The sequence below is a fragment of the Stegodyphus dumicola genome, chromosome 4 (assembly GCF_044657685.1).
Source record: "Stegodyphus dumicola isolate Sdum_Otavi_A_Nest chromosome 4, ASM4465768v1".
NCBI classification, from domain to species: domain Eukaryota; kingdom Metazoa; phylum Arthropoda; class Arachnida; order Araneae; family Eresidae; genus Stegodyphus; species Stegodyphus dumicola.
Window position 1 is genome coordinate 207,496,295 of NC_140771.1, and position 22,107 is coordinate 207,518,401.

The 22,107-nt window shown below is 32.1% G+C and overlaps 1 protein-coding gene across 4 annotated transcripts in view; it reads left to right on the forward strand.

The window, feature by feature from the left end:
- The window catches only part of LOC118184420 (protein TFG-like), a 50,183-nt gene that overhangs the window by 13,433 nt on the left and 14,643 nt on the right, over positions 1-22,107 (forward strand). For 3 of the 4 annotated variants that reach the window (XM_035354084.2, XM_035354085.2, XM_035354086.2), the window contains exons 4-6: positions 1,050-1,196; positions 9,939-10,067; positions 21,751-21,942. In XM_035354084.2, the coding sequence (XP_035209975.1) occupies positions 1,050-1,196; positions 9,939-10,067; positions 21,751-21,942 (468 nt within the window). The remainder of the gene's footprint in view (positions 1-1,049; positions 1,197-9,938; positions 10,068-21,750; positions 21,943-22,107) is intronic. The other variant, XM_035354089.2, reaches the window with a different exon arrangement.

Sequence of the window (22,107 nt, forward strand, 5' to 3'; positions counted from 1 at the left end):
TCACGTCGATAATGAGCTTCATTCAACAAATGCAATTCTGTGTTCATATATGTTGATGCTTTTCTTATTTTTTAAAAGTTAGTTAATACAACTGATGTTAAATCTTCAATAATTCTTATAATAATCATTAGTTAATCATTGGTTCCTTTTGAACCGATATCAGAATCTGATTCTTCTAAGATATTGGTAATTGCATTTGAAGCATTATCTGTGTCTATTTCATATTTATTCTCAGTCAGCAGTCTTTATCTGCGTTATCATATCAACTTCTAAGTGAGACTTGATAAGAGTAATTGATAATAGCTTTGCACAAAAATAATGGAATTGTGTCAAAATGTTAATCTACAGCTTTATTTCCATGTTTTTTTGTACACATAAGTTTTTATTTCATTGCTGCTTTATATTGCAATCTTTTGACAGTGATTTGATGGGGAAAAAAAATTGAAATGGTTGAAATACTGTAATTTAACTCTTCATATGCTTAAAGACACAAGGCAAATTTAATTGTCTAACTGTATTAAAATACCAATGGCTTCATACTTGGAAGTATAGGAAAATGCACTTCATTTTATTCTGTAGTTAGATTAGAAAATACCTCAACGAGAAAACTAAAGCTGGTACCCACATAAAAAGGAACCTTGAAAAATATGGGGCATTTTAAAACATCTGTACATGGTGAGGAAATATCTCATTTTTAAAGATTTTTATTAAGGGTAAAAGTATGTTTTGAAAATCAAAGACTTTAATTATTTTTGACAACTTTGCTGTTGCTGAACTGTTCAAAAAATTTCATGCAATTTTTGCATATTTTATGGTTAGGAATTTTTTGAAATTTTTATTTGACATTCTTGTATTTTTTATGTATTCATTTCTGGCTTTTATTTATTTATTTATTTATTTAAAATACTGTATGTAAATATTTTTGGTCAGAGAGTTGAAACACATTTACCCAATATCTGGTAGTGTATTTTATTTTAATGATTTGTGTGGATTATAACTGAAGTAAAGGTATGTAAAAAATTACTAAAACTTATTTCATAATTTGATAGTAAATGGCCATCCTGCTCCTCTGCAAGCTGATGAAGTGAAGCATATTCGAACTGAATTGGCAAAAATTAGAAATCAAGTAAATCAATTAATTGACCAACTTGAACCTAGACAAGAAATGCCTGGAGCAAGATCAGAAAATGAGAAAGGTATATGTAATTAAGGGTTTGGCCATGCTTTTTTTTAATCTATCATGTTTTTTAAGTGCATTGCTTCAGTACAAAGAAACTGAAATAATTAAAATTATTGCCTTGGAATTTTTCATTTAGTTAAAGTAATTAGGAATTTTCTTTTATTTAGATATAACATTTAAAAATATTCTCTGAAATCATTTCTTGAAACATTCTGGAAAATTTTTTCCTTTTAAAAGTATAATATTCATTTTAAGAAAACACGAATATAAAAAGTTCTTAAAACTAAGTTTTTAGAAAATTGCTTGTATATTTTACTTCTTTAGCAGCTAGAAAGGGTATTGCAATCTTATCTTTTTAAAAAAGTAAACAAATAAATAAATCTATGTTTCGAAGGGCAAATCTTGATATTTCACAAAGTACATGCTCCTTATCACCAAATTTAAAAAATATATATATATTAATGTGCATAGGTTAATAATTAAATTTTTGAATTTGACAGTGCTATTTTTCATGTCTACTTAATACACGATAAAAGATTAAAATTCATCAGTTTTAAAGATTGAAAGGGAAATCTGTAAAATTTTTTAATTAGTTAAGACTGCTAAGCAATTTATATTGTAGTCACAATTCAGTTTTTCCTGGTTTTATGTAGACTGTGTTATAGGATACTTCTAGGTATATTCAATTTGTCAAGTTTCTTATTCAGTTATTGATGTATCATAGTACTGGAAAAGGTTGCTGTACTTAGTTGATTGTTATTTCATTATGCACGTATCTGATCCCACATTTTTTGATATTTCCTTGAGTTTTTGCATTTCTTCTTGGATGTATTTTAATTTCATAATACATGTCCCTAATTTCAGATTTTTCAATGCACATTCAGTTCTTTTAGGGGGGGAATGTCATTTTAGTATTATACACTAGTTGATCATGCTTTTTGGTAGAAAAAAACACAGAAATTGCTGTTTCTTTTCTATGGTATTCATGCAGATTTATTTCAATTTGAACAATAAGAAATATTCATAGACAGCTCTGCTAATGTTTACTTCTCTTATTTAAATTTAGCCTGCTTTGTCAAATAGATCTTAAATAATGTTAAAATTCATTAGTTTGTTATTGAAGATTTTGGACCATTGTATGATGCTTGCATCTTGACAGCTGCTTTAACTGATGTTCCCCCCCCTCCCATGTGTCAAGATTTTAACTGAAGTTTTGACTAAGAATAAGATTCTATTATTAGTAGTTCCAGAGTTGCCAACTCTCCTGATTTTCGACCGCTCTCCCGCCAGCTTGATTTACAATATATTTCTGCCAACTTTTTCTTATTCTTAAAATTTCTCACGATTTTTATGGAACTTGGCTTAATACTTCGTTATATGAACAAAAAAAAAAAAAAAAAAAAAAGTGATTTTGGACATCTGAAAGCAATTGAATTTTCTCTAGATTATATCTAAAACAAAACCTTGCGAATCAGATGAGAATTTCTGCTTTGTGAGTGAGAGCATACGTATCCAGAAACGTCTTTCTCCAGTTCTCCAATGGGCATCAAGCTCCATTGCGGGTTATCTGGCATATATTAGCCAATGAGCACAAAGCAAGTTCAAGACTGCTATTTGGATGTTCTTTCGTTCATCTTGTCCTGAGTTGTGCGAGTACACGGGCCTTCGGGAAATAGTTTTAGAAATTATCGTCTTTTGTTATGTCTGCAAGAAAGGTGAAATACTCGTGGACGTTTCAAAAATCGTACACTGTTGACTTTTCTTTCATTATTTCCTCAAGGAAATGTAATAAATTTGCGATGTGTACCGTCTGTCGTTGCGATTTTTCGATTTCGCTTGGTGGAAGGGCGGATGTTCTCAAACATGTGCATACACAAAAACACAAGGACAACGTGAGTTGTTTTGAAAAAATGAAAAATTAAATTTTTCTTTGGAAACAAAGTACCAAAAAGTGATTAATGCAGAATGTCAGTTCTCTGCCTTTTTACTGGAGCACAACCTGCCACTGAATGCATCAAATCACGCTGCAGCTTTATTTAGAAAAATGTTTCCTGATAGTGAAATCACTAAGAAATACTCAAGTGCAATGACCAAAAAGGTGCAATTGTTAAAGAAATAGGTTTGAAAAATAAATCTTCATTTATTGATTGCTTTAAAACAGCTCCGTTCTGCCTCTCTACGGATGGAAGTAATAATACCGATTCAAAACTGTATCCAATTGTTGTTTCTTTTTTTAATCCAGAGTCTTCAGAAATTGAGTGCAGTTTACTTTCTGTCCCCACTTTAGAAGGACATTCAACAGGCTTTAATAAAGCACAGCTAATTATTAAAACTTTAAAAGAAAATGCAGTCCCTCTGGATAATTGCTTAGCACTTGGTGCCGATAGTGCACCAGTAATGATATTTATTATTATCTTGAAAGGAGTTCTGAAAGGAAGGAAAAATTTTGAAACGTGTGTACATGCTGGCTGTCTTTAAAGAAATGCTTATCTAGAATCCTTAATCAATGGAACCCACTTCTTGCATTTTTTAAAGAAGTAAATGCTTCGAGAGTTAAGATAAAAGGCTCTATTGAAAGTTATAAAATACCTAAAGAAATGGAGATGTAGTTACTACTTACATTGTTAAAAATAGATTTGAGAAAAATAAAGTAATTTCTGCTCCATTCAGCAATTCAACTGGCAGTTCTCAAAATAATACTGCAAAAATATAAGCGTAAAGCTGATACAAATTTCTCTCAAAATTAAAAAATTGCTCAACACAAGAAACATTTTCCAATTACTGTAAGTTTATCTTGTGAAGAATGAATATGTATGTGTTTTCCTTCAGACCTTAACAAAGCTTTTTGCTTTTTTTTTTACAATTCATTTTGCCATCATTCAATGTTCTTAATGCAGTTTTACAAAGCATTAATTCATGTTTTGAAATCAATAATTTATGATCTGTTTAAAGACATTTTATCAAGGTTTGTAAAACCAGTCTGTGTTTTGTCTTATAATTCTATATATGATGTGATTTGTGGTGAAATAGAAAATCAGAAGAAAGATGAAGATTTGGTAATAGGAGCTGCAACTACAAAAGTAGTGAGTAATTTTGCATGCTAAAGTCGCTGATGTTTCTGCTCTAGAAAATGCATCTTTTTCTGATATAAGGTACTTTTTGAACAGATTTCCTGTGTTACTTCATTTAGTCATGAAAGATGATATTGATGTTGCAACTGCAGTCGCAATTGTGCAGTTAGAAAACTTAAATGAAGTTATAAAATCAGCTAGGATTGACACCCAGTGGAGTTTAATTGGAAAACTGAAAGTTGCTGATGGAATTTTAAAATATAGTGAACTTTCTAGAATTATGTTGGCCATCTTGACAGTTCCCCATTGTAATGCAGAGTGCGAGAGGATTTTCAGTGTTGTTGCTAAAACGAGGACTAAATTTAGATCTAATATTAGTGATGACACATTACCAAAAACTTTGATTAGCAAAAGCAGGTCTATGTGGCAATTGCTATGAACAAAATTATGAAGTTTCTTTCTTAACTAAAGCAAAATTTGCCAGTGTTCATAACATTTAAAAACTGATTAAAGTTTTTTTTTTTTTTTTTTTTTTTCCTTAAACGATGCAAGTAATAAAAATGTTTTCATGTTTAAGGTATTTTTGTGTTGCTTGCATTTAAGAATTAGTAACTATTTAAAGTTAATTCATTATTAAAAACTATATTTTTATCATTTAAAATGTCTTTTTAACATTGTGATAAATCTCCCGATTTTTGAGTGTCATAGGTTGGCAAGTATATAGTTCTGACCTCCACTTCCTAATCATCTGTAACTTTTATTGTATTAGAAATTAAGATGTAAACCATAATGGCATTTTGTTCAGGCAACAAAAGCTCTATGTCTCAAAAGTATTTAAGTTGACCACTGTAAAACATGTTTCCAATAGCTGAAGAAATCATAAGATGCCATATTTCAACTGTTGTTTGAGTATTTTGAAGAGAATTAAATTACACACATGTGAAGAGTATTTTAAAAATGTATACAGACCCTTTCCAAACAGGGGGTATTATTAACTTATTGTGCATACAGCAAAACTGTATTAAAGGATTTCTGTTAATGCTTAATAAGTAGGTACATGAGACAATTATTATTTTAATAATTGGTGATTTTTTTTTGGACAAAGTTCATTAAATACTTTACAGTAAGAAGTGCAAAGTTTTTCATTACCTCTCATAAAGTGTCCTCTTTTTACTTCCTTGTACGAAGTAAAAAGGAAGTATTGTAATCGCGAAAAGTTTCAGGCAGCATATTTCAGCGAATATAGCCATTTTGACCGCTTTCGAATGTAATTTAATGACATTTTCGTGTGATATCTGTACATAAGGACAGAATAAAAGACTCTTTTCCTCCAAGAAAGTTATAAAACTGCTTTTAAATGAATTCTGAAGATAATTTTTCGTGGCGTCTGTACAAACATATGTATGTACGTATCTCTCATAACTCAAAAACGAGTAGCCTCAGAACATTGAAATTTTGTATATAGTACTACTATAACATTTAGATGTGCACCTCATATTTTAATTGCAATTGGTCCCGCCAAACATATATAAATATATTTATATATATATCCACTCTGTTACCCGGTTCAGTGATCTCAGTTTCTTTACCCTTATATGTTTGTAATTTGTACATTTTTTGCTTTAAAAATGATTGAATTATGATGTTCTTATCTTCCGGTTAAGGTTTTTATGCCTTTAGTAAATCTGTATGTAATATTTTCAGAATTATCAACAATTTTAAAATTGTTTAAGAGCCGCTAAGCCTAATAATTTGTTTGATGGCGGCCATTGGTTGTTTACATTTTTCAAGTTTTATTTGTAAATATCCCTTATTAAATATTAGCTAATTACTTGGAATATTATTTACTCAAAATATTTTGATATTTATTTTGTAATAAGTAAGGCTTAAAATAGAAAAAAATGCCTTTAGTAAATCTGTATGCAATATTTTTAGAATTATCAGCAATTTTAAAGTTGTTTAAGTGCCGCTAAGCCTTTTTTATGGCGGCCATTGATTGTTTACATTTGAAACAGCAGACTAGTGGATTTGTTGCCAATTTAGAGAAACGCAGTTTTGCAACAACAAAGATAATGCCTTCACTTATTATTGCGAATTAAACCATGCTTAATCCCTTCTGGAATTTTTTCGAGGAAATAAGTGTTTAAGATTAACTTAATTTTTAATAATTAGTAATTTTTAATACAGGTATTTTGAGTTTTTATGTATTTTTGCCTTGTCGTGAAGTGAGAACTGAATTAATTGAATGAGAAATACTCAATCGTCTGTGAAAAACTGTTTCTTTTTTGTTTTGTTTGCGTAATTTCTTTTATGCATCCTTCTAACTTTATTATAGTATTTGAATAGAACATGTGGCAACGATTAGGTAATTCTTTAAATGATATAAATTTATTGCATTCTGAGTTATAATATGAATGAAATATAATACTGTTAAGTGAACCTAGTGCCAGAGTGTCGGTATGGTAAACAAATACAGTGACTTTTTAAGAATGCATTTATTCTATTGTGATTTATGCGCTGTCACCGAAGTAGATTTAATTCAATCCAATAAGTTTAAACAAAATGCAAGAAAAAATGCGTATGATTTAATATTCTGTACAAGGAAGTCGTGGTGTACATAACAGATTTTTTTTCATTTGGGTCAATTTCCACTACAAAATCAAATGCTTCCCATACCTTTTTTAATAATTCATTTAACTTCTCATAACTCTAAAGGTTCTTTATCCTTTTTCACTATCGTTGCTTTCACCATTGTCTGGTGCTACAAGATCATCCACTTCTTCATTTGTCATTTCACAGTCATCTCTCAACTAATTTTTAAATTCTCCCTTCTTCTGTATTTGAAAATTTTTCACTGCCTATTGCTTTTACAATTTTTTCATTCTCCTTTGTCTCATTTTCAAGTCAATGAGAATCTTTTAAAATTGCTGACAATTTTTATCCAGCGCTGATGCCAGTAAGCAAACAACACGCTTCCAAAGTGCCATTAGTGTGTCATGCTTTTTTTGTCTAGTGCTTTATTTGAAGAGTTGTAAGCATGCCTTGCATAACAGGCTTTGAATATTTTTGATTCCTTCATCCATTGGTTAGATTAAAGAAGGCTTGTTCGATGAAAGGATTAAAACTTCTAAATTTGGTTGTAATGTTGTGAGGACTTCATACCATATCTTTGAGAATTTAAGCAGAAATTTAAAGCTCGGGTTTTGCTGTTCTAAGTAATGTCGGATTTCTGCATTGAGTGAATTTTCAAATCACTCATTAAAGAGGACTATCGCAGTGTGGCTGAAAGGTGGCCAATGAGAGCAGCCACTTCTACACCAGCAACGTGGCTAGCATCAATTCGATGTCATTTATCACCTTCCAGGCATCCTGTGGTATCACAGGATGTTCAGTTTTACGCAGGATGTTCAGTTTTCTTACTGAGATGGGTTTGCAAAACTTTTTTTTTCTTTTTATTATTAATGTTTTACTGTTCTTAGCACTCCTGATATATAAAATTTGATTCAACAGCAAAATCAAAAAATATTTAAAAACATATCTTTAAAATTTTTTATAGACAGTCTCGCGCACTGGAGATAAAAATGCCCCTCCCCGGTACAATGTTACCACAGCTTGCTTTGTAATCATTGAGTTGCTTAATTAAAAATTCATTAAAGTTTTACGAAATATGAAATAGAAACAAATTCAAAATTCAAGCTTCCAGGTGCCTATGTTCAGGTGGAGGATTATGTTATTCAAAATTTGATGGCTCTAGGTATGGTTATTTCTTCGCAATTACAAAAACATGCATACATTCATGCAGATTCTTCATTATTTAATTTCTTTTAGTACAGGGTGATAATATTTGGAGGCGACAATTTGAAAAGTATACCCCGGTTTAACGCAAAATGCCATTTCGAGACTAATATCCGATTCGTGACTAACAATCCTTTCGGGCCAAAAATTAATCAAGAAAATGGAAAATTACTGAAAATGAAAATATACGTTTAAAACATATATACCAAAGCACAATAAGTGCGTTAATGAAACAAAAGCGAATTAAATTGTCTTCAGATGGCATTTCAGAGAGCATTGTAATTAGTTCATTATCTGTAAAATCATAGGTAGATACGAACCATTTTTCTTAAAAAGTCTCCACGGAGATTGAAGAAAATTTTTGAAAATGTATGGGAGCAATTAAAAATCATATTTCTAAATTTGAAAAACATTTTCCCTCTGTCAATAAGAATATAATTCCTTTATTTTGCTGCTTAACTTTTATAAGAGTGGTACTTGAATTGGAAAGCATCCCTTGTGTCAGCAAGAAAAGCTAACCAGAAAATAGGTAAATGGAGATAAATCACGTAAACTTATTCATTTTATAGTATTAAAAATAATATTTTAAATAATTTTTTGGTTTATTGTTCATGTAATGTGTTATGTGATTTATTTTATGCCCTTTTTAGGTATTTATAACTATGCAATATCATGAAATCTTTTTAGGTATTTATAATCATGAAATTCTGCATAGAGATAAATTGTCATTAGAATACATGCTTTTAAAATATAAGAATACACGAGTATACATAAGAAAGTATATAAACATCAATTTAAAATATTTTTATTATTTTATGAGCAATAGACACTGCATAGTGATCCTGATGACTCATAATAATGCTCTCATAATATTCATTGACAAGGCTTACAAAAATCTGATTAACTCATTTCCAGTGCTAGTTGAAATGCAAAATTTAATGAAACGAAATTTGTTTGGATTTAGTGTGTTATGAAATTTATTGTTAGCATTAATTAACTTTTAATCAGATGGGTTTGTAAGGATGTATTCTGAAAATATGTTTGCATAATTTTGATATTTCTGTAACACAATTTGTAACATTATGTGTGATATTTTAACTCCGAAAGAACTCTACGTAAATATAGAAATTTATCAATGTTTTTTGTCGATGGATTACTATTTACGTACATTTCAAAAAAATATTGTGGATAAAATTAACCTTGGTTAATATATATTCGACTTTTAATGCTTATGTTTTACTCATAATGTAGTTTGATTAAATGTACCATAGCTACATTACTAGGTCAGATATAAAAGCATATATATTGTAATTTGAGATAAAAATCTCTCGCTCATATTATTTACCAAACAATTCTTTAAGCCTTTTGATTTTCAAGCAAATGCTCACAAAACCGCAGGTGGAATAAGACACTTTCAAAGCAGCAAGTGAACCGAACTACGTCGTCAGTCTCTTCTTTCAGTTTCAATGCTGCTCCCGTTCATTCAGATGTCTACCACTGAGCGATGAATCCTGATTAAGTATCGGTGCTGATGACCAACGCACGCACATGTGGAGGTGGCTAGGCTTGCAGATTATCTCATGTAACTCAAATTCATGCATTAGACAAATTAAATGGAAACAGTTAAGATAACACCTATACCAAAATCATGTTCTACAAGTCTTCATTCTGCAAGGATTTACTGTATTTTAAATAACTAGAAATTTGAATCATTTCTTGTATGTATGTCTTGTGACTTCAAGTCTCTGAGAAAAATACTAGAAATATACTTTGCTTAATTGTTAATTTTATTTTATAGAAATTGTTCGAACTCAGTAATTTGAATTTAAATTTCTTGTGTGCAATGTAAATTTTTTAATGATACATTTTACTTATGCATAAAATTTTTGTAGGTGGATCTAATGCTCAAGTGAGTAATGCTCCTAATGCTGCTGCACCGAAAGAATTTGATCCCTTGTCATCCAAAGAAGGTGGTGAAGGGGGACGTGGCAAGGTAGCTACTTCATTTGGACTGCAAGAAGGTAAGGAATATCTAAAAGTAATAAATGATAATAAAAATGTAAGGAATAAAGTCATGAAAATGTTAGATTACAGACACTCTTTGTCGGAGTATAAAAATTATATAAGGGTTTGCTGGCAACTGTTATGTATAGCTGGGGTTGGCAAGCGTTTTTCAGAAAGGGTCAGATTATGAAAAATTTCAGACTTGGCAAGCCAAGGGAAAAATTCAAACTTTTTTAAACTACTGTTCTTTTTATATTATGTTTAAACCAAGGTTGCCACACTACCTGGAAAACCGGAAAAAGTCAGGGAATTCGGAAATTGACCAAAAAATTCAGGGAAAAGTCAGGGAATTTAAGTGTTTTAGACAAAATCTGGAAAAGTCAGGGAATTTCATACAACGATCCCGCCAAAAAAGGCGAGTTTTGCGCCGACGTCAGAAGAGATCACTTTTTTGGCGAATTGTGTATCATACGAGTGTCATTCGGGCAGCTGGCATAGAGCCAATTTTCGCAGCTCCAATTTGATTTTCTTTTAGAAAAGCAAAGCAAGTTTCCCGCAACTTTTGGTTTCCAGTAACCTCGAGAATCGCATGTGCAGTGCATGAACTAAAGAAAGTACCTGTTCTCATATAAAACAAAATGGATTTAATCCTAGTATACGGTACTATGAAGGTTAGAATCAAAGAATATGTATTGAAAAGAAGGAAAACCTCTCTGCAACAGAGGGGGCTCCGTTCCATCGTAGAGGGAAACAGCTGTGCATGCGTGATATATCTGTCATCGAAGTTCGAAGGTCACATTATCAAGAGTTCATAAAATGAATACCGTTTAAAAGTTCTTTAAACTCTAAAGGAAAATAAAGTATTTTTTGGCGCAAGTAAATTAATTCATGGATTAGTTATTTTGAAGGAGGGGGGGAAAAAAAAAACTACGAAAATCCGTTTTTAAAATTATTGCGAAAAATCCAAGAAAAAACGTTCTTTGATAAAACGTTTCTTCTTGGATTTTTCACAATAATTTAAAAACGGATTTTCGTAGTTTTCTTTTTGTCAAAGAGCGTTTCTTCTTAACACGTGTTTCTCAATTTCCTGTCCACATCGCAGAGGGGAAAATTCTGGCCACCAGGTTCTGTCGCCAAATCCCTTTGAAAATTTTCCCTCCGCTTTCTAGCGGCGTAAAAGCATTTTTGTGTATGGAACCTTTTCTTCTTTACATAGACGTTCTTTGGTTAGAATAATCTCCATGTATGGTACAGCGGGATTTGACGACATGATGATGAGTAGTAAACGGGTCATTTTGTTCTTGGCGACAATTTTCAAAATCGTGCAAAAGCCGTACCGTATACTAGGATTTTACCGCAAAATGTTTTTAAACCTTTTTTTTTTTCTTTTCTTTTTAATAAATACCTTGTCATTTTGCAGTAAAATAAAAAAAAATAGTAATTAGTCATCTAGGCTAACCATGTAATATAACTATATTCGCTAAAATATCATTGATTATTCTAATTAAATTTTTAAGTAATTATCTTTATTTTTATGTTATTCATATAATTTAATTTTGCTTCTTCCCTCTAAATTTATTTATCATTAGTAAATAATATTTCCAAATGTCAGGAAATTTTCTCTGGCATAATCCTGAAATTAATTCTAGCAGTATGATGACATACCATCACGAAATTTAATGCACATACTTTTTCCTTATGTATGCTGTGAAATAAATATAAAATACCTCAGTTTATTAAAAAAATATCATTAAATACCTCAATTTATTAAAAAATATCATTAAATAGATTTCTTTCTTTCGTTTAGCTGCAGAATGTCTGCAAAAAAAGCCTTATTTTATTCCAGATTAGGCAGATTCTAATCTCAATCTTCAGTGGAGAAAACAACTCCTATTATAATTATATTTGTGTTTTCAAGTGTTAAGGTGCCTTTTAAGAAGACACCTCTCACAAATTAAATTTACCTAACTATTTAGCATTGCGTTTGATTTATAAAAACCGGATTAGCCTCGTGTTGAACTGGTGATGATCATGAGTAATAAATAAAACGTACAATTGTTATCCAATGTATATATCTTAAATTTTATTAAGTTTCTTAAGTGGAAAAGTAAACAAAGTGTACCAAGAATAATTAAGAATAAATGTCCTCTGGGATTTATTGAATAATTAAGTGAATTTGCTACACAATACAAGTAATAACAAGTAGTACCTCTTAGCAAAGCCAACGTACATTACGCGGATAGACTGAAATTTTCTCGAAACATACCTGGAAAACCTGGAAAAGTCAGAGAATTTCATTCTCCTGTTTGAGTGGCAACCCTGTTAAAACACTTTGCTGACATGTAGCAAAAAATTGAAGGGGGGATTAAATACATTCTGTCACAAAAAAGTATATGCCCCAGAAGAAATCAAGCCACAATCATGAAACTTGGCAGGAATGTAGTCTGGTAAGAGATGCACAAATGATTTAAATTTCAGTGCCCATGTGAGATGCACAGCTGGGAGAGTTTAAAAGCATGATTGCTCATGCCATAATGCTATTCAGAAGAATATGTTGACTTGGATGAACAGTATTTATGATGTCTCTGAGAAGTAACTGGCAGCAGTACAAACAATTGTTGGACTTTGAGAAGGAGTGTAAAGTAGGCAGTGGAGTAGTAAGCATAACTGGCGCACCCCTTCCCCCCCCAAAAAAAAACACAGTGATATGATGAAAATCTTGTTTGGAGACCATTTGGCACTTCTCTGCTAGTGCCGCCTGGGGCATCATACACTCCCATGCTGCCACCTTGGTCAGAATGCTATGGTAGTTGCTTGCTGTTGGGGACAGTGGATCGTGGAAGGGATGGTCTACCATAACAGATGGTCAGGGCATCCCAAGAACACAAATTAGTGCAAGGATTGCACAATCATTAGAGCGGCCACTTCCACATAAAAAATGTGGCTACCATCAATTTGATGCCAGGTATTTGGTGGTATCAAGGAAAACCATTCAGAGATGGGGTGGCTGGTGCTGGTATGTGCTGCAGACGTCCATTAGGATGCCTGCTACTGACCCCACTGTGTCGATTGTATTTTTGCCGAACTTAGGCGAGCTGGAGCATGACCGACCAGAGACCTGTGATCTTCAGCGATTATCCCGATTCAGTCTCAGTGCTGATGACCGATGCACGGACACATGGAGGTGGGTAGGTCAGCCGTCTGATCTGGTATTTGCTGTCAAGTGACATACATTAATTATACAAGGTGTAACAGTTATGTGGACAACATTTTAATGCCGGTTGTACTGCCTAAAGTTGCTCAATTGCCATTTTTCAGCAAGGCAACACCCGTCCACGTACTGCATGACTCTCCCAACAATGTCTTCAAGGATTTGATGTGCTTCCATGCCTGCCAGGCCATCAGCAGGTTGCTTTTTGCCAATAGAGCATATTTGGGACATGCTGGGAAGGCAGACAGAGTCGTCCTGGAATATTGGTGACTTAACTGCCCAGTTTGCAAAGATTATGGCATGATCTTCCACGAGGTGTTATAGGTGACCTTCTTGATTTGATGCCATGCCGTGTTTCACCTTGTATAGCTGCCAGGGGTGGCTATACTACTTTCTAATTTGGTGACCTTTTTTCATGCCATAACTTCTTAATAAAATGATGCTTTGTTCTTAATTTGTAATCATTTATTTATCTCGTACTACATACATGTTATGTTTTGTGACAGTCATTTCCTTTTGGCTACTTTTTATTTTATTTTATTTATTTATTTGTATTTTTTTTGTGACAGAGTGTACATCTGTTTATTAATAAATGTAGTGTAGAAAAAGTTAAATTGTGTACCATGAATGTTAATGTAATTTTTTTTTTTTTTCTAATACAATATTTCATCATACTGGAGTTTGAAATTAGTACTTTCTATAATTAATTTTGTTTGCAAATGGTCATCTGTTAATAATGATATGTACTGCAACTTTCATTTTGGAAAATATTTTTTTCATATTGTTAATCACTTCCAAATACAGATAAATACTTATATGTAATTTTAATTGACTGTATTTATCTTCCAAAATGGGTTTGTAGAACTGAATTAGATCCATTTCTTTACACAGCATTTTTTGCATATGCTATCTGGCCAAAATATGCAAACACCCCTCTAAAAAGTGGATCTGGCAGATGATGTAATTTGGTGCATAACCAAAAGCTATAAAAATGTTAGTAGTGGTTTGTCAGGTCATGCTTATGGATTTCTGAGATAGTGAATGAGTCAAAGGAGCTTAGTGACTTTGATCATGGCAGTATAGTAGGATGCCACCTTTGTCGGAAGTCAGTTCCTGAAATTTCGGACATTCTTCAGAAGCCAAAATCCACTGTGAGTGATGTGATTGCGAAGTGGAAACGTCAAGAGAGTGAAACTGGGTGGGGGGACGAAGTGGCAGGCCGAAAAAATTGGTGAATGCAGCGGGAGAACTCTGAAAAGGGTAATGAAACAAAATTGCAAATTCTCATAAGTTCAATTCACTGAGGAGTTCCAAAGTTCATCAGGCTTTAGTGCTACCAGCAGGACAGCCAAGAATTAAAAACTTGTGATTCCATAATCGTGTAACCTCTCACAAGTTGAATATCATTCCCCAAAGTTCAAAGTGTTGATTGCATTGTTGCAAAGCTAACTGCTGTTGAGACTGTGGACATGTGAAAAGTATTCTTTGCTGAACTTCGCTTTACAATCTGGTAGTCCAATGGACACGTCTGGGTTTGGCGGATGCCAGGTAAGCTGTTTTTAAGTGAATGCATTATGTTGTCTGTAAAGTTTGATGGTGGCAGCATGTTTGGCCTAAGTCCCTCAATTCCTGTGGTTGAAAACATGAACTCTGAGATGTATGTGGGCATTTTGGATAATGCTGCTCTCCCAACTGTATGACAATATTTCATGGAAGGCCCATTTCTCTTCCAGCAGGATAACTGTTCTAGTCACACAATGAGATTTGCGCAACCATGGTATGTTGAAATAGATGTTTAAATTTTGTAGAACACTTTTGGGATGAATTAGAATGCAGATTAGGTAGCCAGCCAATCCTCACTTCAGCTCTGATGGACGCCTGGAAGTCAGTTCCTATGGCCACATATCCAGAAACTTGTGGAAAGTCTCCCCAAATGTGTGTAGGCTGTCATTGATGCAAAAGGGGGACAACATCATATTAACATATCCCTCAGAACTCTCCAGGACCATACCACTGGGTGTCCAGATACTTTTGGCCAGATAGTGTATCATTATTTTGCAGATTAATCACTTCTAATTGAACCTCTGATAAAAGTTGCTCATTTGTACATTAACTGTAATTTAAGTTTAAAAAAATATATATCTGCTGCAAATTGTTTTGGAAATGAGGATTTCATCAATATTTACGAAGTTCCACAGCAAGAAAAAGGATCAAACTTGTTTAATGTGATTTGTGTTTCAAACAATGCAAATTTTCAGCAATATGACTGTACAATGTTTCACGTATAAGCATTGTTTTTTCATGTAATTTTAAGTTAAATTCTTTAAGATATACCACGATGTCTGTAACAAATGCTAATTTCTATAGCCCTTTGTTTTTTGATGATAATGATTATAAGCAGAGCATTTTTTATTATTTCTCTTCAGTTAAAAAAATTTCACTAAAAGTTTTCTGTTACTGACCCATCAAACTGCTGCGTAATAGTTGAAGTCGTGATATTTGCTTTTGATCACTAATAAAAGATCACAAAACTGATTATAGTTAAGTCCGCAAGAGAACAAAATTAACTGCTGACATAGTCAGTTCTTAGAAGTGAATTTTTCAGTCACCTCAATCTCATATTGACCCTTCAAATAAACAGCAGCAGTTGGGCAGTATTGGTGATGTGTGTTGACTTATCACAGCCGATGAAAACCAACTGATTTTTTTTTTACTCTTGATGAGTCTCCTGATGTCCTTAACTTTTCCTAATCGGCTGTTCTTGCCGAAAGACTGACAGATTGAAGTAAATCTGTTTCCTTTGGCACATTTCTTCAGGTACCACAAACAAATTAATTCATTATTGGTAAATGGTTTCCTTATCATGGATAAGTAATGAGCTGTTCATAAACCGACTTTAGCTATTGCTTCATTATCATTTTCTACTCTTAAGGATAAATTGCGCTGTGATGAAATATTTTAAACTTTCCAATTTCAGCAATTGTCCATTTTTTGTGAATTTTGAATATTATGTTTAGTTTGGTAATGCTGATGGGTATGGCACTCTTTTTACTCATCTATTATGCCATTATATAATAAACACAATACTTTGTCATTTAATTATATAATCAAATACACACTCCATTCTGCTTTAAAATGTGACTCTTGAAAAGGAAAAGCTGTAATTTTGTTCAAAGGTTCACATCTACCTGATGCAGAGTGCTTTGAAAATCCAGGAAGACAAAAATCATTCCAAAAACATTAAAATACTGTATTGAAGCACATGAAGTACATAATCAAGGACAGAAACAGAACCAAAATATTCCTTCAGTTTAAAATTACATTAAAGTGACCACACGTCCCGATTTTGGCGGGACAGTCCCGCTTTTTAGAAAACATCTGCATTTCTTATTTTAAATGTACTGTAAAAATATATTACCTATTATTTATTAATTATTATAGTGATTATAAAGAAATAAAAAAACACATAAAATGCATGCAGAGTAAACTAAATTAGGCGATGTAATGAGTTAGATTTACTCGGTGGTGTTCGAACATTGTCGTTACGTCTCGTCAAGGAATATGTATTGTTAATGGAGGAACAGCCCTTCAGCTGTTCCTCCATTAACAATACATATTAGCTGAAGGGCTATTTGCTTTCCATGCCATAAACCACAATCAAAGATTCAGATCGATTGTACATCATGCAAATGATCAAAACATTGTACAATAAAAAATTTGTGCATGCAAGGTCAAAAACTGAAGCAATTATTCGTAATGTTTCTCACCATATTCGTTTTCATGCTTACAGAAAGAATTAGATAAATGCACATTTTATATCCATATATTATGATCCAAACAATTTATTTCCAACCACAAATATTTAAAATTATTTCTCTCAATTGTTAGACTTTTTGGTCCAGAAACAGGAATTAAAATTAGAACATTGGATTTTGTTTCATTGCCAGGTGAAACTTTTTTTTTCCCAATGGCAGATTGTGAACAGTTACAGTTTTGTAACAGAGCCTATTAATGTATGCTAAGGCCAGATGGGGTGGTCTCTTTATTATGGAGGCACCTAATAGGTGGGCCACCATTGCCTCCTATGAAGGGAGAGTCAGTTACAACCAAGCCTTCTCCGCGATTCGAACCCAGGCCCTTCAGTATTGCAGTCAGGCTCCCCTAACCACTATACCGTCTGGGCGGCTGCCGGATGAAACATCATAAATAATTTTTGAATCAATAAACACTATTTTAAAAAAGAATAATTTGAACAATAAAATTATTTCCTATTGCGAGGACAATTTTCTTGTTGACACTAACGCAAATTTTGGTGGAGAAGCTAGAAGAGTCATCAATAACGTTTTTACGAAATTTAACGAACATTTGAACCAAAAAATTATTTGAGTAGGTTGTGCAGCACACATTCTACACAGTACTATTCAAATAGCATCTGACTTACTTCCAGTGGATGTGAAAAATATTATTTAAAAAATTTATTCGTATATATATTTGACTAATAGCATATCGCTATTTATTTTATTCTGTACATCGGCATTTCCATTCCATTATTTATTATCCTTATTACAACTTAATGTGTTTCTTCAAGCGGACGCGTAGGGAAATTGGAACACAGAATTGAGACTCAAGATTCTGAGAAAGTTTATTTAATTAATTGAAAAATGTGTCGCGTACAGTTTCGGTTGTCTGTTTCGGCAAAATACGTGATGGAGTTGGCTTAGTTTGAAATTCATTAAAAAAATTTTTGCCCTGACGTGCCTTAATGAACTTCAAATTGGGCTAATCGACCATTTACCGCTTCTTAATTTTTATTTTTAACTCGAATAATTAGTTTATACTTTTACTATGTTTTAAATGTACCTTAATTAGTTTAGCATATTGCTTACTGTTAGTATTGATGTTGACTTGTAAATAATCAAATGCTATATTTTTCTCTTTTGACACATTTCATTACAACTTATTTTGCTCATGTTAAAGTTTTCATGGAACCACAGTATTAAGCGGCTTTTTAGCGTTCGTACTAGAATTTATCTTTTAATTTTTTAATTTTGCATCACAATGCGCAAAGTTTTTGACCACATAGGTCTTTTATCGTTTGTTCTTTCTACTTTACTTTAAATTATATGTATACATATGCTGTGTGTGTCTAAAGTTTGAAGGATTTTTGTGAAAGCGCAGAAATCGAATATAAAAGAATTATTAGTTCCAGCAAAACACGATTGCTAGCTCTTTAACCAGCTGTAGAAAATATTTTAAAGTATACCAACCAGTAAAATCATACTTTTTATCACTAGATAAATGTCCAAGAATATTGCAGCTGTTTTTTAAAAATGACACTTCACAAATTTGTTTTCAGTTCATCCACAACCAAGCTACATTATTTCACAATGTTAGGAAAATTAGTGAAGGGGACAAAATTTCAATTACGGAAATGTCAAATAAAATCAATAATTTAAAAACAAAATTGCAAGAAAGAATTGATAACGATTACGTTCCTTTAGTTATTTGAAAGGACATTACTAGGTTGGAAGAACAAGGTTCCATATTAAATGACTTGATTTTCTGAAAGAAGTCAGGAGTTTTTATAATAATTGCTTGAAATATCTTGAACGGACAGTTCAATTCGAGGATGTTAAAAACTTTCATTGGGTGACATTAAAAAAGGAGATTTTATGGGAATATGTGAAAAAATCTTTTTAATATATTAGTAACCATTTTCCAAAAAATAATATTTGCGAACATATTCTTTTTGATGAGGTGTCATTGGTAAAAAGATGCGTTACTGATGAAAAAATTAAATGTTGGTTGCCTGCAAATGTGGAAACGGACAAAAAATGGACGGAGTTATTCCTTCATTTTAAACAGAATAATATTCCTTGTGAAAATATTTTTTTAATTGTAAAACACGCTCTCTTCCCTCCAGGAACAAATGCAGCAACAGAACGTGTTTTTTTATAGTATCAATAAAATATGGACAATTTAAAAAAACACAGTTGAACATTAAAATTGTAAAATCTGTATTAAGCCTAAAATATAATTTGATCAATTTATGTGAGAAATTTCATGACATTTTAATAAATGATCCGAATCTATTGCAAAGTATTCACTCGGATAAAAAATATAACTGTGAAAAAACCATAATTTTTTAATAAAATATTAAATTAATTAAACATAATATTCAAATTATTGTTTTTACAAATATTTTTATAGTTACCAATTGTTAATAATAAATATATTTTTGTATATTTATAGACAAGTATATGAATGTATATAATAAAATATATTTTTTTTGAATTACTGGTCTGCTTTTATAACTAAATTATAATTCTCATTTTCATTTCTCCCGCTTTGTCTTAATGAAAATGTGGTCATTTTACATTAAAGACTAATTCTGATTCTTATACGTTCTAGAAGCTAACACCACATCTCTTCAGTTTGCAACATCCTTTCTCCATAAAAATTTGGGAAAACTTTCAAACTTACAATAAATCTAGTCATTTAAGCTCATTTATGCACCTACCAGAAGAGGTATCTTCACTATTCAGGAGACAAACTAGTCTTTAGTTTTTGATAATTAGATTTCTCCTCTTTTCTTATTTTTAGTTAACACTGTTTCAATAGCTTATAGCTCTAAAGGGGAGAACTCTTTAGAGCAGTCGCAAAACTCTTCTGTGTTCTTCCTAACATTATGGACTTTCATATCTCAATCAGAAAGTTCAGTAATTTTTGCTAGAGGCCAAAATAAACATTTTTTATCATCACCAGTTAGAACGATGTCATCAGTTTTTGTGTGTGTGTGTTTGTTTTATGTTTGTATGGTTGTTTGTTTACACGATGACATGGCAATTTTGAATACAAGCTGACTGAGATATTGCTTTCTAAAACATTTTCTTTAATTGTTAAATAGTTTTGTTGGTATCTTAACATTTAAATCAATTTTTTTTTTTTAATCCAGTTCGTCTATGTCCCTAACACTGGAGCAGTGGTTTTTGATAAGAAGCATAGCGAGTGTAAGAGGAATAAATTTCTATTCTTCTGATTTCTTCTGATACATATGTTAATGGTCTACAATTAATAATTGATTCGAAGTTACAGATTACAGTACTCAATTCTTCCAGACTCGATACAAATTTACCCATGGTATGTTTTAATAATTCTTTTACAATGTGACCCAACCTTTCCCACCAGCCTCTCCACCAAGCTGTGGTGGGTGGTATGAAAGTATTTTACATCTAAAGCTCTAGAAATTTTAAACCAGTCTAATTTAGAAAGATCCTTAATGCTTTTCTAAAATTGGTTCCGTTATCACTTGCTTGGCATTCCTCATTGAGTGATAAAGTACCTTAAAACACATCTGATAATAAAGAATTTGCCATTTCCAGATGAATGGCTCAAAACACAGTATAAGTTAAATCAACTATTTATAAAATTTCAAGTTCCCATAATGCGCTCGAGGGAATATTTTTAATATACTAACAAAAGTTAAAATGTTATCACCCATGCTTGAATTCTGTTCCCAATTACCAACCATCCCAGTTTAGCTTTCACAGCTCTTAGCCCTAAATCTAGCTCAACTAAACTTCCATTCAACAGTTTTCCGAAAACATCAGCTCCAATCAAAAGGTCAGTCTCATTTTCCTCACAGAAAAAAGTCTGTTAAATCTGTTTCATTCCAGATCGTTTAGAATTTTACTGTCGTTAATTTTCGGAATAAATCCAAATATCTTATCCTCAAAAGAACTTCTGAACTATATATATATATATATGACTTTCATTAAATCACTGGCCCCGATAGAAAATACTTATATTCCTTCGGTTTGTTTGATTTTAAATGTCAATTTTATTATTCGTAGGTATTTCGATTATTTTGATAACCACCTGAATGTTTGGCATTATTTTAAAAGTATAATAAGAATAAAGAGCCTACTCACAGACATATCACTTGCTTTTCATTCTTGATGATGGTTTTTACAAATAACATTACTTGCTTGGAATTTTGAAATATTCATACACATTTAATTGTTTGTAAGAGAGACCCATAAAACTTTAGAAATAGGTTTGTTCACTTCCACGCCTATCGAATTAATTTCTACTTTTTGTTGCCCTGCGTCTGCAACAGGCTTTTGAGATTTGTCGTTTGTAGAATTTGTTCGCTAAAAACGTAGCTGACCTGTAACGGTTGTAATTCTTATTTTAAAGCTTATCTGTATTGCTGAATTATTACTAAATGTTTACGTATGAATGTTTTATTATTAAATATATTCAGTTTAGTTTAAATAGACCAAGAGTGGTTGAATTTATTAAGGATATTTAAAATTGAAACTACATCATCCATTTCGGCGCAAAATGTAAGTAAAGAACTGCTTCTATAGGTAAATTCCTCTAGTTTAGGATTTTTCCGGGAGTTCTTGATTTTAGCTTCATATGAAGCAAGTTGTATCACATGTTTGAAAGTCTTAACTCCAAACTTACCTAACAAAATATCTTAGATGCTCGTGGTGGATCTCCCGATAGCATTTCCAGTTTGGGGTCTTCAGCTAGCCAAAAGCAGCCTCAGCAGATGGCTCAAGCTGGTCCACCTCCCAGCAGTATGTATCAAAATCAACATCAGCAGGTTTATGCACCCTCTCAAAATCCACAGCATCCTCAGGGAGTCCCACAGCATCCTCATTACTTCCAAGGTAGTGATTTAATTCGTAATTAAATGCATGTTCTGATTTTAATATATGATTTTTTTAAAATTTAGAAGAAGTATACAAATTCGGAGTTTTTAGTCTTTTATTGATTACAGTTTTGATTCTAAGAGGCTAAACTGTTTTATCATTTGATTAATGTTTTCATATTAA